We start from the raw sequence: 15,183 nt of genomic DNA, 5'->3' as shown, positions 1-15,183 counted from the left end.
GTTTTAGGGACATCTGCCCAAATATGTGAGTTATATTTAAGTTTTGGAGGAATGATGGCTTTGTAAATTGCAGCCAAAATAGCATTTTTGGCTATATCGAATATGTGATCATTCCATAAGAGGTGATCTGTGATACCAAGTACTCAAAGTTGATTAGTTTCCTGGATGTAAGTGCCACTCATGGTTAGCGGCATCAAGAATTACGCTTCAACGACTGGAGACAGAATTGATTTTGAATTCTACACTGTTTATAATTCCCCAATGGACAATGCTGTCGAGATCGGAATTTAAGTTAAAGTTGAAGCTGGTTAACGGCAACATTTATTTTATGAATATCAGACGTGAAACCATCCAATAAAATTTGTATTGAACGGTTAGACAGGTAATTTTTAATCCAACTAAGAAGAGATTCATCAATACCAAAAGCATGCATTTTTGATAAGAGAGCTTGGTGCTAAGCTCTATCAAATGCCTTTGAAATATCAAGTGCAATAATCTTACTTTCTTCAAAACGATGTAAAAATTTGTTCTACTGTTCGGTAAGAAAAACCATGAGATCAGCAGCGGACCTTTTGGTACTAAATCCATACTCCCGGTCATTAAAAAGCTTCCGTTCTTCGATATATTTTTTAAACTGATAATTAATCAGCGTTTCCATGACCTTGGAACTAAAAAAGGTGGACGATAGTTGGAGGGGGAGGAGGATTCACCTTTTTAGGCACAGGCTGGACAAATGCTATTTTTCATCTCTTGGAAAGAGACCTGTTGAGCAGGAAAGATAGAAAAGCTTACGCAGTTGTTTTGCCAGCGTTCAAGAACACCTCTTAAGAACGTAACATAAACGCACAATTTTTATTCGGAAGAAAGTTGGCGATGGTTACAACTTTTATTTCCATGATTTGAGAAAGAATGAGCTTATTTCGGCAAGGCATCATAGCTACACCGTATTTGTAATGGTGTGGGGAGCTATATCCTTTAATTTCTAACAACTTATAGGCTTGTTACAAATTAAATTGAATCAACAGGCCATAAACGTTTGCCATGGCGACTTATACACAGGCTTTTCACATCAAACCCAAACCCGTTTTTTACGAAATCATCTGTTTTGTCCGAAGAACGTACATAGAAAATGTAAGTTTTCGCATACATTATTCGTAAGTCACAAGTTTTCGTAAACAACACGTTTTATATAAAACTTGTCGAAATCTAGTTGCAGTTCAAAGACAAACCTTTCGAATTAGTCAGCGCTCAATCAAATGTAAAAAAAACATCTGATAGCTACTTTCAAAAGATATATTTTACTTTGATATTTTTCGCACAACATAATATGTATGATACTTTTAAATTTAAATGTGTGACCGATTTTTAGGTTATCGAAAACTTTTTCACGAAAACTCGGTTTTATGTTTGGTGTGAAAAGCCTATTAGATAGTTGTTTGACGGCAAGCTGAAATTGTGTAAGGAGACAGAACTACTTCCCCAAACATGACAGCTCGATGAGTTTCTACTTGCTGAAAATCCAAACCAAGCCACCTCAGTATCCCCACACAAGGTCGATTTTAGATCGGCTCCGGTCTAATTGGCTAGCATAAGATTCATTAAGTTACACTGCTTCGAAAATCTTCATATAAACTTGTGCATTGAATTATTTGTAATCATTTTTACTCTGATAAATACATTACAAATAATGATAATTATAAATTTAAAACTAACAACTGTCAGTTACTTTTAGCACAAACTCTTTAATTTTACAAAAAGTGCTTTCGTTTGATGGATTAACACACTCTTCTGCATCCGTAATTTTGCAACACAAATTTCTCATGGATGTCTTATATCTCTGTCTAATAAATACACGTTCTTTATGTTGTGTACCTCTTGTGTCACATCTAACTGTTGACTTATCTCTTAACACATCACGTCTGTACGTCGCTCATGATGTGGTTGGGCCTTAACAATTTAACGAAACCCATCCGTCATTTATAAACAAAACTAGTGTTAGGAAAAAAGATGAGAAGATAGTTTTTGAGTATAAAAGTGCATAGGACATATTTTTAAAGTACTGTTTTTTTTAATTGGACACAGTAAAAATGTTCACAAAATATCATTAACTATGGACGGTAATAACCAAGCAGATTATAATATGGTCTCACAATTAGCTCTGCGCGTAGCCTTGCAAACAATGAAGGAACGTTGTCTGTCTTTGCAACAAAGGCTCTCGGTCGTCGAGGAAGAAAATGATGCTCTACGTAGTCGTCAAGATTCCGACCAGCACCAGAGCCCTAACTGTTCTCTTCAACAAAATAAATTCACATCACACAATTCTCTTGAGCTAGATAACCTACGTTCTCAGGTATCGGAGCTAAATAGACAGAAAGTCCAACTAAGTGATCACATCAACATGGTAGCAAACGAAAACAGAAAGCTGTGGTCACGCTTATCCCAGATAGCCAAAGAGCAGCAAGGCAATGATTCCAGTCAAACTATGAATGAAAACAATGCAGATGCACATTCCACTGGCGATGAGCTAGACAGTCCAAAAGCAAATCAAAATTTAATTCGTTCGCGAACATTCACAACCCACTCGCCGAATCCTAACTTGAGATTGAATTTAGTGAACAACGACGAAAAAGCAGAAAAAGAAAACGATGAGGAGGCCAGTTTGGAAGAAGTTTTGCTCGTTGAGGCATCGGTTTCAGATGAAGATGAGGGCAGCAATAGGGAGCTTAAATCGGACGAAATGATTGGTGTTTGTGAGACAGAACTTGGATTTACATATTTAAACGTTCATACTGCCCCCGATGACGATTTTAACATCGAAGCCAAAAAGTGCCTGGAAGGATTGCACAAAATAAGATTAGAAGTGATGCAACAACAAGCTAATATGACCTCGACACTAGAAACATTGGAAAATAGATTTGGTAAGTACAAACATTTTATACTTCTTTTCGATTATTAATTTGTAAACAATAAAGTCTTGCAGAGTTGTGAAGTTTGTGCTAAAAAACCTGAAATGATTGATAAGAGCTTGGATACAGCTGATATCATTCCTGAAATGCCTGAATACATTCATATGCAAGATGAAGTGGAGGATGCAGTGGACGATGAAGAAGAAAGTAATGATGATGATGGCGATGACGATGAAGAAGAAAATGCACAGGCTCTGCCGTCAAGTCATGTTGATTTTATTCAACGTAAATTGGAAGCAGATAAAGAAGTCAAAATTTGTCCAATGTGTGGTTTATCATTTGGTCCTACAATAAAATTTGATCAGTTTTGCAGCCACGTTGAGAGTCACTTTTTACAGGATTCTTCATCCGATTCTGAACAGAACTACGAATTCATCGCGCACACAGTTGGAGATTTCTGACGAAGCAAGAAAATTTACTTTTCTAGTGAGCTCTGATCGATGAATACCCGTCGCGTTGTTCGTTGTCGTCAGTTTGTTGTGTTATCTTCTTATTTCTCTTTATTTTATTCAATTATTTTTATTTAAAAATGAAAACAAAATAAACTATCAACAAATACAATACATACGAAAGATGGATTTATTCTTTTTCACTACAGCATATCTGAGCAACTTTGAAGGGAAACCAATTTGTTATAATTTGAAAACTCTAGGTTACTACTAGCTATCCATATGCTCATGGGAAACGAAGTCATTAAATAGTTTCAAATAAAGGAATGCTTTCCAAAAAACACAGGACATCAAATATATAAGTTGGTTTTCTTTTTTTTTAGCTCCGAGTTGGGGCTTCCCCTACCTGCAAAAACTATGACGGGAGAAAATTTGACGAATGAAAAAATTATTGAATGTTTGAAAATTTGGGTGAAAGTATTAATACCCTTGGACCTTTAAGAATGGAGACGATACCAAAAAACTATGTTTTAAGGCTTTTGGTCGTCCTTTAATTACGACGCGGACTCGAGATTTTATGAGACTTTACACAATGCTATAAACAAATTTCGTGAAACCGTTATTTTACTGGATTATTCCTAAACTGTAAGCTGGAATTTTTAACTTTTCGATTCATTAATATTTTGAGTAATTTAAGTTAAAGCTTTGTTCAAAAATGGTTCTAATCTAATTGGAACAAAAATACGAACTAATTCACAGCACACTAAATAACTCATAATGGATTTGTGAAACCAATGAGGAGTGTTTTTTTCAGTATACTCTATATTCATCATCAACATACCTATTCCCACTTATTTTAAGGGGCCCGAAAATTTAAAATCATTCATGCTTTCGCAATCGAGCCCCTGTTTACATATTATCTACCAATCTGTCAGTCACAAGCTTGGCGATCTGGGCCCCCGATTATTATTGTGTACATTGTTGTTAATATTTAATGAAAAATTGGTCAACTCTGAATTATTGAAATAAAGTTATAATAAATTCTTTTCCTTTTTTTATTTAATTTAACGTTAATTTCAAATTAATTTATTTATTACCAGATACTGATAATAAATGAAATAGGAACGTTCCATAGCAGTAGGCATGAACTTTGAAAAAAAATGATAACAATTTTTCGTCCCGGGCCCTGAATCCCTCTCGACGGCGCTGATAATAATAATAATATTGTTATTTTCTAATAACTGATGCTAAAGGGTAGTAAATTGAAATTCCAAGTTTCATGTTTACGGTAACGGCTCCTATTTGGCCAGTTTATATTTCTAACATTTATGATAAGTGGCAAGTTTATATTTCTAAAAACTCAGATACGTCCATATTCTTAGACAAAATGTCTCACTTTTATTGTCAAAAACCTGATAACATTGGCCAATTTATGTTTCTAGATCTCAGAGAATTTCGTATTTTCAGAAACAAACAAATGGGAATTTTGGCAAAGGCTGTTGTCCCCGTTCCAATATTGATGAGTAACATATCATTAGAACGGCGTTTGATCCATATTCACGCGCACGCCTAGTATGGCGGTAGGCTCCGTTGGGTGTGTTTTAATAAGTAATTCCTCCTCATAACTTACTGAAGCCGCCGAGCGGACAATATAAAAGTAATAGTATCAATGCATTGGCTCTGATGACTTGCAGGTAGTTTTGTGTTAGACAATTGGCTACTCAAGCACTTTTTGACAGTTTTCTATAAAATAGAATACAAAAATAGACTTATCTAGACGCATTCGTACTCATCCCCATAGAGGAAATATATTATCTAGAGTCCCGACCGGTACCCGTCCTACCTGAAACACCCTCAAATTTTATTCGAGGTGAACTCTCTCAAATTCGAGGTAAACTCTCTCAAATTCGCTATCGGTGAATGCATGTGAGTGGAGAAAAAAAGCAAAATGGGGGATTGGGCTAAAAAGAAACTTATGGAATTTTTGTGACCTGTCAAAAATGACAATCAATTTTGCAAAACAAAACAATGGGTTTCGGATTTTAAGAGTAAGTTTTTGTTTATTGTTTTGATTTTTAATATAAATTGATATTTTTCAGACCAAAATTCTTTATAATGAAGGGGTATATAAAAGTTTACTTCATTGAATAAAAAGTAAGTCAACTTCCATTTCAGATTTCCTTGTATAATGAAAATTAATTTCTTTATAGTCACGACAATTCAGCGTGAACAACCTCTATCCGCAGAGAAAGTGTTTGTGTGTCAAGAGATCTCTCCGAAACTGCCAACCAAGGAAGAGGAACGGTGAATGATCGACTTCGAATAAAAGTTCAACGAAAGGAACCAAAGTAAATAACAAAAAAATCGAATTGTAAATTCTTATTCTATGTTGTTTCTCTTATTTTTTTATAGATTAACCACTTGGAGAAAGTCCAATAAAGTAACAATCAAATTGAACTTCACACCTGAAGAAGGACTGAAACCAGGCGATGATGTTACCCTTAGTTTCTTGATGAAATATACTTTTGTGAATACATACACACGCCCGATAAGAAAGAACGTCAAAAACACGCATTATCATCGAAAAGTTGGTCAAATTGAAGCCTAGATTTATTTCTATATATACCTAGAAAATAATCTTTTTTGCAAACAACTTGTTTATTTATTTTTAACTATAGTGTAATTTTGTATATATTGTATGTTTTACTGTTTCTTTGCTGACTAGGATTATTTTTATTCAAAATTGTTTATGATTTACTTTACTTTAATAAAAAAAGGAATTTGTTTTGAATTTAAAGATGTTGGTCCTTTTTGCTTCCGGGGACCTACATACATACATAACTAAAATGTTCGTTGGAATTTTTACCCGCCCATTTAAACGATATACATTTTGCACTGTTTTTTGTTTGCTCGTTTTTCTAATTGGAAAAAATCATCCCTTAAATTAAATTTCATATTTTAAAAATTATTTACGTTTCAAACTTCTTATTCTTCTGATGTTTTGGTTTATCATGTTCCTCTGTTCGCGATTTTATGTGGTCAACAGACTCATGAGTCTTGATTTGATTCTACCTCAAGTTTTAAAAAACCTTAATTGTAACTGTTATGGTTTTATCCTTTCTATACCCGCGTAAAAAATAAAAAACGTATACCCGCGCACGGTCTCTCGGGCCGAAACTAAAAAGCCCGTAGTTTCTCTTCTACTTCAAATATCTTTATTATTTTTTTTCAATCTATAGAATAAAATAAAACAAGTCTTTGTTAGTTTTTTTTTTTATTTAATAAATAAATTAAATTGCTAAATTACACCGTTACTAAAATATAAACGAGGAAGTCTACATGTTTAATGATTAAAATTATTTTTTTTTATCACAAAAAAAAAATACAATATTATTTTATTATTAATGACTTTTAATTAATGTAAAATTTAATATGAATATAAGCTAAACAAATTGTTTTTATTCATATGCTCATCCTTGCAAACAAAAACGAGACATTTAACATTGATAGAAATGGTATGTGATGTTAGTGCTGATGAGTTAGTTTGATGTTAGTGCGAAGTTTTGAGTTCGCTTTTATAGAACCCTCCAGCTGTGAGGTTTCTCATCGTATCAGCTAAAAGAAGATTTTTAATTTTAAAATAAATTACCTCAAGCAAAAACATAACACTTTTCACTTACACTCTGTTGTAAAACATTTAGCTTTCAGTGCCAGATCAAGAATGGATAGTCCAGGCTCTGAAAAAATCTCAAGGATCGGATTTCGTTGTAATTCAGTTCACCTTCAACATTTCCCTTATAAAACGCCTCTGTGACTTTTTCGTCTTGTTTTAGACGTATGTACCTCTGGAATGAGAAAAAACTTAAATAGCTTAAAGAAGTGATTTATTTGTTTATTAAAAATCACCTCCATGGACTAGAGCGTAACATCTTCTTTGTGCTTTTCTCTTCTCTGGTAATTTTTTGTGTTCTTCAACGAGAAATGCAATTTCATCTAGTGGGATAAAAGTGAACAACTTGAGAAGCTTCTCGACTTCAGATTTTGGCATTTTCAAAAAGAACTGATAAAGAACAAATGGCGACATTGTTTCTTCGTCCAGCCAAATACCATTGCCAGCAGATTTTCCGAAATTGTCTTCTCCTTCGTTGGTCACAAGAGGAAGTGTCAATCCAAATACTGATTTCTTTTTTTCTTCTCTGCTGATAGTTCGTGGCCAGTCATTAAGTTACCCATTTGTTCACTGCTTCCCATTTGAAAGCGACAATTTTATTTTTGAAGCAAATGAGACCAGTCATAAGCTTGGAAAATTTGATATGTGAATTTGGTAAAGCTCATTCCAGCTGCAATATCAAGTCGCGACAGGACGGACGATATTGAGAGCATTGATCCCATTCGAAAGTGTCTTCTCATATTGGCAAAAAAGTCCACTACATTCAGATTTTCGTACCATGATGCATTGTTGACGACTCTGAAAGAAAGATTATCAAAACGATTGAGTTTTTAAAGCGCATTAGGTTTCTATTATAGTTACCTAATAGGAGATAGGTCATTTTTGTTTTTACTTGTACCCTAAAGTCCATCCTGATGATTCTTGAATACTCTATTAAGGTGTTTTTCTATAGCAATTAATTTGTCTCAATGACGGACGACCCTAGTTTATTTCGTTCTGTTTTTGTTTTGCCACTAGGATCACCGATAAGATTCGTAGCATTTCCAACTAACGCAATTGGATTGTGTCTTTCTCAATGCCATGCAGAAGTCCAATTATTACCAGGAGATTGCCAGCGTGTAGACTATCGGCAGCTGGATCAAAGCCGGAGTAGATTGTTAATTTGTTGTTTCCTTGTGAAAAGTTTTGTCATTTTCGCACTACCGTTTTAAGAAGAACAGAATATAATTCATTACGATTTCTTATAGTTTTTATAAACATACAAAACAATACACAACTTACCCAGCGGTGTCTGGAAAGAGATCCTGAAAGACAAAGAATCTTCTATCAGCTAGAGCCAAGTTACGTTGGGAAATACTTCTTCGGATATGAAATAGAAATTGTATTTTGTTTTCTTTTTAATTTTCGTTGTCAAAATACTTACCTCGCTGTTGATCTGTCAAAACTGGGTACAACTCAAATTAGGCCACGTTCGCATTGCAGTTCTGGGGTGCGCCTATACTTTCGGCATGATTTATTCTGTTTTTAGCTAAACTTTTCATAAAAATCATAGAATTTGTTTGCCAAAAGCAGTTAAATATTAGTTTTAGCACTGTTTTCACTAAAAGGAAGTTGCAAAATTAATTTTTCTTAAAATTTTGCATATATTTTTCAATTTTTGAATTCAACGGATCTCTTTTTTGAACGGCTGAGTTCACCTCATAGTTTTTTCCCCCGCGGTTAAGCAATATGAGCACAAATTCCATAAGAACTACATTCAAAATGGCTTGGTCCCATAAGAAATGCACGGGACAACTAACACATGCTTATCCTTATGGACAAAATCCTCGCAATTTAGCTTGTAGGCCGAAAGAGAGCAAACCCATTAAGTCGGGACTCTAGATAATATATTTCCTCTATGCTCATCCCAATGATTAGTTTAAAGACACCTCTAAAACAGCATGTTCTTGTACCTATATACGCCGGAAATTCATCTTGACAGATGACTGTCAATGAGTGGTGTTGGTATCTTCTGTGGTACAGGCCTCGTCGACACATCTCGTACAGTTGCAATTTTGCTGTTCCATATAAACGAGATACTGAAGAAACGGATGACTGTGCCTTCCACACGAGCTGTGCTGAGACTGAGAAATGTGATTCGGCTTATCCTTGGGGCGTACGAGGGCGTAACGTTTGAAAAAAATTTAATTGATAAAACAGGAAAACACAACAATCATTCGACAGGTTCAAGCGACATTATGGACTTTAAGACAAAGCAAGTTTCTCCTATCTGATTGGCCACCTGCCCAAAAATTGCCTTCCAATTAAGGCAACTTTATTTTAAAGTTGACTGGAAAGTTAGTCAAAAAAAACTTCCTGACTACTTAAGTCAGAATGTTAGCTGATCATGTTCCACCCACGCTCCATTTTGGATCGGTTTGGGTTCATTTGGATCTTTGGCTGCATCGTGTATTGCCAGCTTTATGTATAAGGGTTCTGTGACACATTGGAAGATATATAAGGACTTTTACGTTACAATACGAAACAAAAATTTTATGAATTTTTAAATTGTGTAAGAATTTTTTGATTATAATGTTTTTGATTCTCTCTGCACAATCAACAAGTAAAAGATACTGAATTAAAGATCTAAATATGAAATTAATGCCATGTGACAAATTGACAAGCTACCTTGGACTAATTTTGCGGATAAGGAATGCAGTTGGCTGCAAATGAAGTGCCTTATGTTGTCTAAACCTACCCATTACTTCTTTAACGATGATAATTGTGATTATTCTGTGATATCAGGTATATATATACAATATACATATATCCTCTGAAAGCACTTTAAGATCTCAGAATGATCCCACAGTAAAAAATGTTTCTGGATATAAACCCTTTTAAATTATACCACACTATGTTCTATTAGAACGAGCCCAAAATTGTCATTGTCCTTAATTACTTTTACTGTCTATTATTAGAGATCAGAATTTATATGATTTTATTTCTCAAGAATTCTTTATGGCACAATTCAAATAGGACGACAGAAAATGCAAAGCAAATTTAATTTCTAGTTGAGAATGAATGGTAAATTGTGTTTATATGTCATTTTCCTGCTCTGTCAATCCATTTGAGAAAATTCTCAGAAATATAAACTGGCCTGATGTACTATGACAAGCACTACCATTAGCACTTTAATAATTGATAAATGACAAATAAAATGACAACTACAAATCGTTGAACAATTAAATGAGCTACAAAATGCTACTAAAAATCACAGGAGAAACAAGTTTTTATAAATATAAAAGAAAGATTTTAGAAACTTTTCGAATAGCTCGCTACTTTTCCTCTGAAAATGATAAACTCAAAGTTCTATTTTTCGGATCTGACAGTTTTTCACTTCCCAGCATTGAAGCTCTCCACAAATCAAGGTATTATTATCGTTAAAGTAAACTAGCATTTATGATATAATGGATATGGAACACAACAAGATGCTAACAGATTAAAAAGTCTTGAAATTTCAAAGGTTTCTACCGTTGGTGTAGTCACATCCTTCAAGAGTCCAGCAAATTGCATCAAATGCTATGCCGAGAAACACAATTTAGAAACATTCAAGTGGCCAATAGATGCAGACATTTGCAGTAAATATGACCTCGGTGTGGTGGTTTCGTTTGGACATTTGATACCAAGTAAAATTATAAAAGCGTTTCGTTTGTACGTATTTGTTTGTATGCTTCCTAGTCTTGTAATAACGAAAACTTTTGCACTTCAGAGGAATGATAAATGTTCATGCTAGCATCTTGCCTAGATGGCGAGGAGCCGCCCCAATAATCTATTCAATAATGAAGGGAGACACTAAGACAGGGGTGTCCATCATGAAAATAGAACCAGCTAGGTTCGATATAGGTGATGTAAGTATCCATGCGGACTATGATTTAATTTATTCTTATAAAGTGTATTTCATTAGATTTACGCTCAAAAAGAAATTAGTATCGGAGAAAACGTTCTTATGCCTGAGTTGCATAGTATTTTGTCAAAAGAGGGAGCAAAACTTCTAATATCTACTCTAGAGGCATATCCAGACAGTTTCAAAGATCCTACACCACAAAATGATAAGAACGTAACACATGGTGAATATAATATGTTTTAATAATAATAAATATTGTGTATTAAAACGAATTTCGTTTAGCACCCAAAGTTTCTTCTGAATTGACCCAAGTTCACTGGAATTCAATGGAAGCAAAAGAAGTCTACAATCTTTATAGGGCACTATTTGGCTACAAACACTTATATACTAGATTTCAGGATTTGATCATAAAATTGGTTGAAGTGAGATTAGGACCAAGAATTCATGGTGATCTTGGAATCCCTGGATCTATTGAAATTGTTCGGAGTGAGAGGTGTTTTAGAGTGCAATGTAAAGATGGCAATTGTATTGATGTTTTAAAAGTCAAAGTTGAAGGCAAACGTACTATGACTGCTGAAGAGTTCGTTAATGGATTTTTAAAGAAAAGTGAAAAAAGTTCATGGTTATTTAATTAAAAAAAAAGAAAAATTCTCCAAAAATTATATTTTTATTCCCAAGAAAGCTGGAAACAAAAAGAATGATTCCCACCTTTATGGAATTTAATTCTTTATAGACGCTTGAAAAATTAAATTAACAATTCATTTAAAAACCAAAGTAGTACTAGAGTAATAGTAAAGTTTTGAATATCGATTAATCACATTTTGTCTGTTGCGTGCGTGTATACGTACGTTCCGACGTTTTTTCGACGTCCATAGCTCAAGAACCACAAGAGATATCGACTTCAAATACATTTTGTTATGCATATAATAACGCAGAAAGATTCAGAAAGGCCTCCTAAGAAAATTGCGTAGGTGTTTTCTTACCATTGGAGTTTAAAAAAAGGTGAACCTTTTGGTTAACCCTAAATATCTCACGAACCAATGACGCTAACCTCGAGATTTTCCGGATAAAAAATGATGTCATCTCCAAAAAAAAAATTGAGAAACGAAAAATAACGTTTTTATCATCTGGTAAAATTTTGAGAAAAATCAAATTGAGAGTTTTTTTTATAAAAAAGACGTGTGGCACTCGGGGACTACCGCGGTAAAGCTATTGCACAGCATTTTGTATTAAATTATGCAATTATATTTATTTATTTTATTGATGCAGTATTTCTTTTTCTTTGATATTAATTCAAGTTACACTTTTTAGCTCTTTACGCTTTTCTTTTCTATAAAACGGTAATATTTAGGTATAAATAAATATCAAAAAGTGATTATCGCATTTCCCGCGATTTACGTTTATATAAATATAATATCACCGTGTCGAAACTGCCGAACTGAAACGACGTTAGACGATTCAAGTGGGTGGTCGGAGTGGGTGGCATTAGGTTTTTTTCGTTACGGAATTTCTGGATTCGGTCCCCGCGCTCAAGGCCCGCGATAGAATCTATGAATGCCGAACTGAAACGACGTTAGACGATTCAAGTGGGTGGTCGAAATGGGTGGCGTTAGGTTTTTTTTTCGTTACGGAATTTCTGGATTCGGTCCCCGCGCTCAAGGCCCGCGATAGAATCTATAATAGCTTAAAATAAAAACCTAAAAAAAAACATTACCCAAAGTAGGCAAACATTGAATTTCGACTCAAATATCTTTTCAAAACTTGAGATTATGGCTTCAAACTTATTTTATCTTATAATAAATATTGTTTTTAACATTCGGTAAAATTTTGAGAAAAATCTAATCGACAATTTTTTTTTTATAAGAATCCAACGGTCTGTTTTTTCATACAAAAATGAAATCTACAAAAAATAGTACTCAAATTTGGTAAAAATTGATTTTCATACAATCTGTAAACATTTAAGAAATGCTATAAAATTGGTAAAAATTTGCTTTCGACTAAAAATGTATTTAACAGAACTAGATTTTCAAACTAAACTATTTCTTATGTATGTAAAAAAATTTTGTTGGTAATTTTATATTCATAATAATTCAACTGACAACTTTTTAAGCAAACACGAAAACAAACTTTTAACTACGCATCCTAGCCTCTTTTTGTACACATAACTTCGCAATTCATATCAATACAATTTCGCACAAACCGAATCAGCCCACCACGAGTTCCATTGTAATCGGAAACTTACGAATTCCGGTTAAGGATATGTAAGCTCTGATAACGATGAAATTCGCCATAGGGCTGTATAACAACGATACCTCTCAAACATTTCGGAAACGATTTTCGCCTTTTATAGCTGGTGAATGTGTTATACCCGGAAACTTTTGGTACCTATAAATAGGTACGTATTTCTCCACTAAAAATTCATAAAATTAAAGGGAAATTAGAAACGAGCGTTGGAATTTCCCAATTTCTCGCACCTATTAATTTAATTTTTATGGGAAACGACATCAATTATTATCAAAAAAAGGCTACTGTAGCTCTCTTTTCTTGCAAAAGAGCTATTGGTAGTAAATGGGGTTTACAACCGAGAATCACGCATTGGTTATACACATCGGTAATCAGACCGATTTTAACGTAAGGTGTGGCAGTATGGTGGACTGCTTCAGAGAAAGGTATAAACAGGGGTAAGTTAAATAAAGTCCAACGTTCAGCCTGCCTATGTATAAGCGGATCGCTTCGCACGACCCCGTCTGCGGCACTGGACACCTTGCTCTACCTTACACCTCTTGGCATATTTAGCAAACAAATATCTGCAAGCTCTGCTATTCGCCTCAATGCTTCGTCGCAGTGGACTAACAACAACACTGGCCACTCCGTAATTCTAAGGTACTTAGAATCAATTCCAAAGCACACAGACTACACCATCCCCCAACTACAATTCGACAGAAACTTCCAGATTTCTATACCTACCAGATCTTTTTGGGAGGATATGACATTCTTGGAGGATGATTCAATCCATTTTTATACAGATGGGTCAAAAACAAAAGAAAGGGTTGGTGGAGGTGTGTACTCTGAACGACTGAAATTAAGTCTCTCAATTTCTCTGATAGCCAGGCCGCTATCAAATCTTTGGACTCTGTCTCTACAAACCGGGCCTTGGCTCTCTCCAAGCAGATCGCATATAAGCTCGATAATAGGTGTCATAACCGGACACTGTCTAATAGGAAAGCACGCCACGAGACTAGGCGTATTCTAAAATGACAGCAGAAGCTGTATGGACGAGGAAGAGGAAAAACCGGTTCTTCTCTTCTCTGCACATGCCCTGCTCTAGCTCGAAAACGCAAGAATTACCTGGGAGAATTCTTCTTTAACGAACTAAATCATATCGGTATAATCAGCCTCTCACGTTTCGTAAGGGACTCGAGTTGGTTCCATTGAGCTTAGGAGGAAGCATCAAGATTCATGTGGTATCACAACTGGCCATTAAACTGGCCTAAGTGTGTCCGTTTCCATCTTGGACAGCCACTATAACCTAACCTAACATCAATTATGTATATCTTTTGTATAATGCTTTAAAAATTTAACTTAATTGTTTCTAAATTTTTTTTGTGACTAAAACTGTGATTTTGTTCTGATAAATAAGGGTCCTTTATTGCTTCTAGGTTCGTAGAAGAAATATTTACCAACATCTGTTATTTGATAGAGACCAATATTTAATCAAAGGCATCAATTGGAAAAAGAATGTGCGTTTGTGTTGTCTAGCTATAACCTGGGCCTAAGGTGCTATTGTTTGTTGCAAAATAAAAGTTCACCTGTTAATAGCAAAGGTAGTTAATGTACCCTTATGAGTTATTTATTCCATTTTGGTTTCAAATGAAAGGTAATTAAACCTTCGAAGGGAACCCAGCACCTTTAGAAGTAAGTCACATTTTCTCTGCATACAATAAAGTAGAAAATAAAGACGTGGGATTAGATTTTGGTTCAATTACTTCTGAAGAGTCAAATTCTAAATAGAATAAAATCAGTGCCGGATTTAGAGGTCCAGAGGCCTGGGGGCAATAAAGGAGCGAAGGCCCCCTCGCCCAAAATTATTTTCAAAATAAAGTATACCATCTTATTTCACTAGAGTTTTTCAATAAATAATTTCTTGTGAATCCAAGTAGATTCCTTTAGTATCGAAAAAACACATAAATATAAACGGAAAAAAGAATTATCTGAATTAAATTTTAGGGTTAACGAACCTAGCCTTCGAGCTTTTTTCACCGAAATATAGTTGAT

General features: G+C 34.5%; 2 protein-coding genes and 1 pseudogene across 2 annotated transcripts in view; 2 read left to right on the top strand and 1 right to left on the bottom strand.

Moving 5' to 3' along the window:
* Positions 1–11,558, top strand: part of LOC129954062 (glycerol-3-phosphate dehydrogenase [NAD(+)], cytoplasmic) — a 39,191-nt gene extending 27,633 nt beyond the window's left edge. Inside the window, exons 8-11 of the mRNA XM_056067714.1 lie at positions 10,512–10,715; positions 10,774–10,912; positions 10,969–11,131; positions 11,191–11,558. Of these exons, the coding sequence (XP_055923689.1) occupies positions 10,512–10,715; positions 10,774–10,912; positions 10,969–11,131; positions 11,191–11,543 (859 nt within the window). The 3' untranslated portion in view covers positions 11,544–11,558. The remainder of the gene's footprint in view (positions 1–10,511; positions 10,716–10,773; positions 10,913–10,968; positions 11,132–11,190) is intronic.
* Positions 1,986–3,544, top strand: LOC129954061 (protein spindle-F). The gene is made up of 2 exons (XM_056067710.1): positions 1,986–2,918; positions 2,973–3,544. Exons 1-2 carry the CDS (start codon positions 2,111–2,113, stop codon positions 3,365–3,367), a joined length of 1,203 nt encoding a protein of 400 aa, XP_055923685.1. The 5' UTR covers positions 1,986–2,110; the 3' UTR covers positions 3,368–3,544.
* On the bottom strand, positions 6,670–8,217 carry LOC129954067 (tyrosine--tRNA ligase, mitochondrial-like; annotated as a pseudogene).
* Positions 11,559–15,183: the final 3,625 nt, after the last annotated feature.

The sequence above is a fragment of the Eupeodes corollae genome, chromosome 1 (genome assembly GCF_945859685.1).
Source record: "Eupeodes corollae chromosome 1, idEupCoro1.1, whole genome shotgun sequence".
Classification (NCBI taxonomy): domain Eukaryota; kingdom Metazoa; phylum Arthropoda; class Insecta; order Diptera; family Syrphidae; genus Eupeodes; species Eupeodes corollae.
Note: the sequence above shows the minus strand (reverse complement) of the source record. Positions and strands in the feature narration are given on the sequence as shown.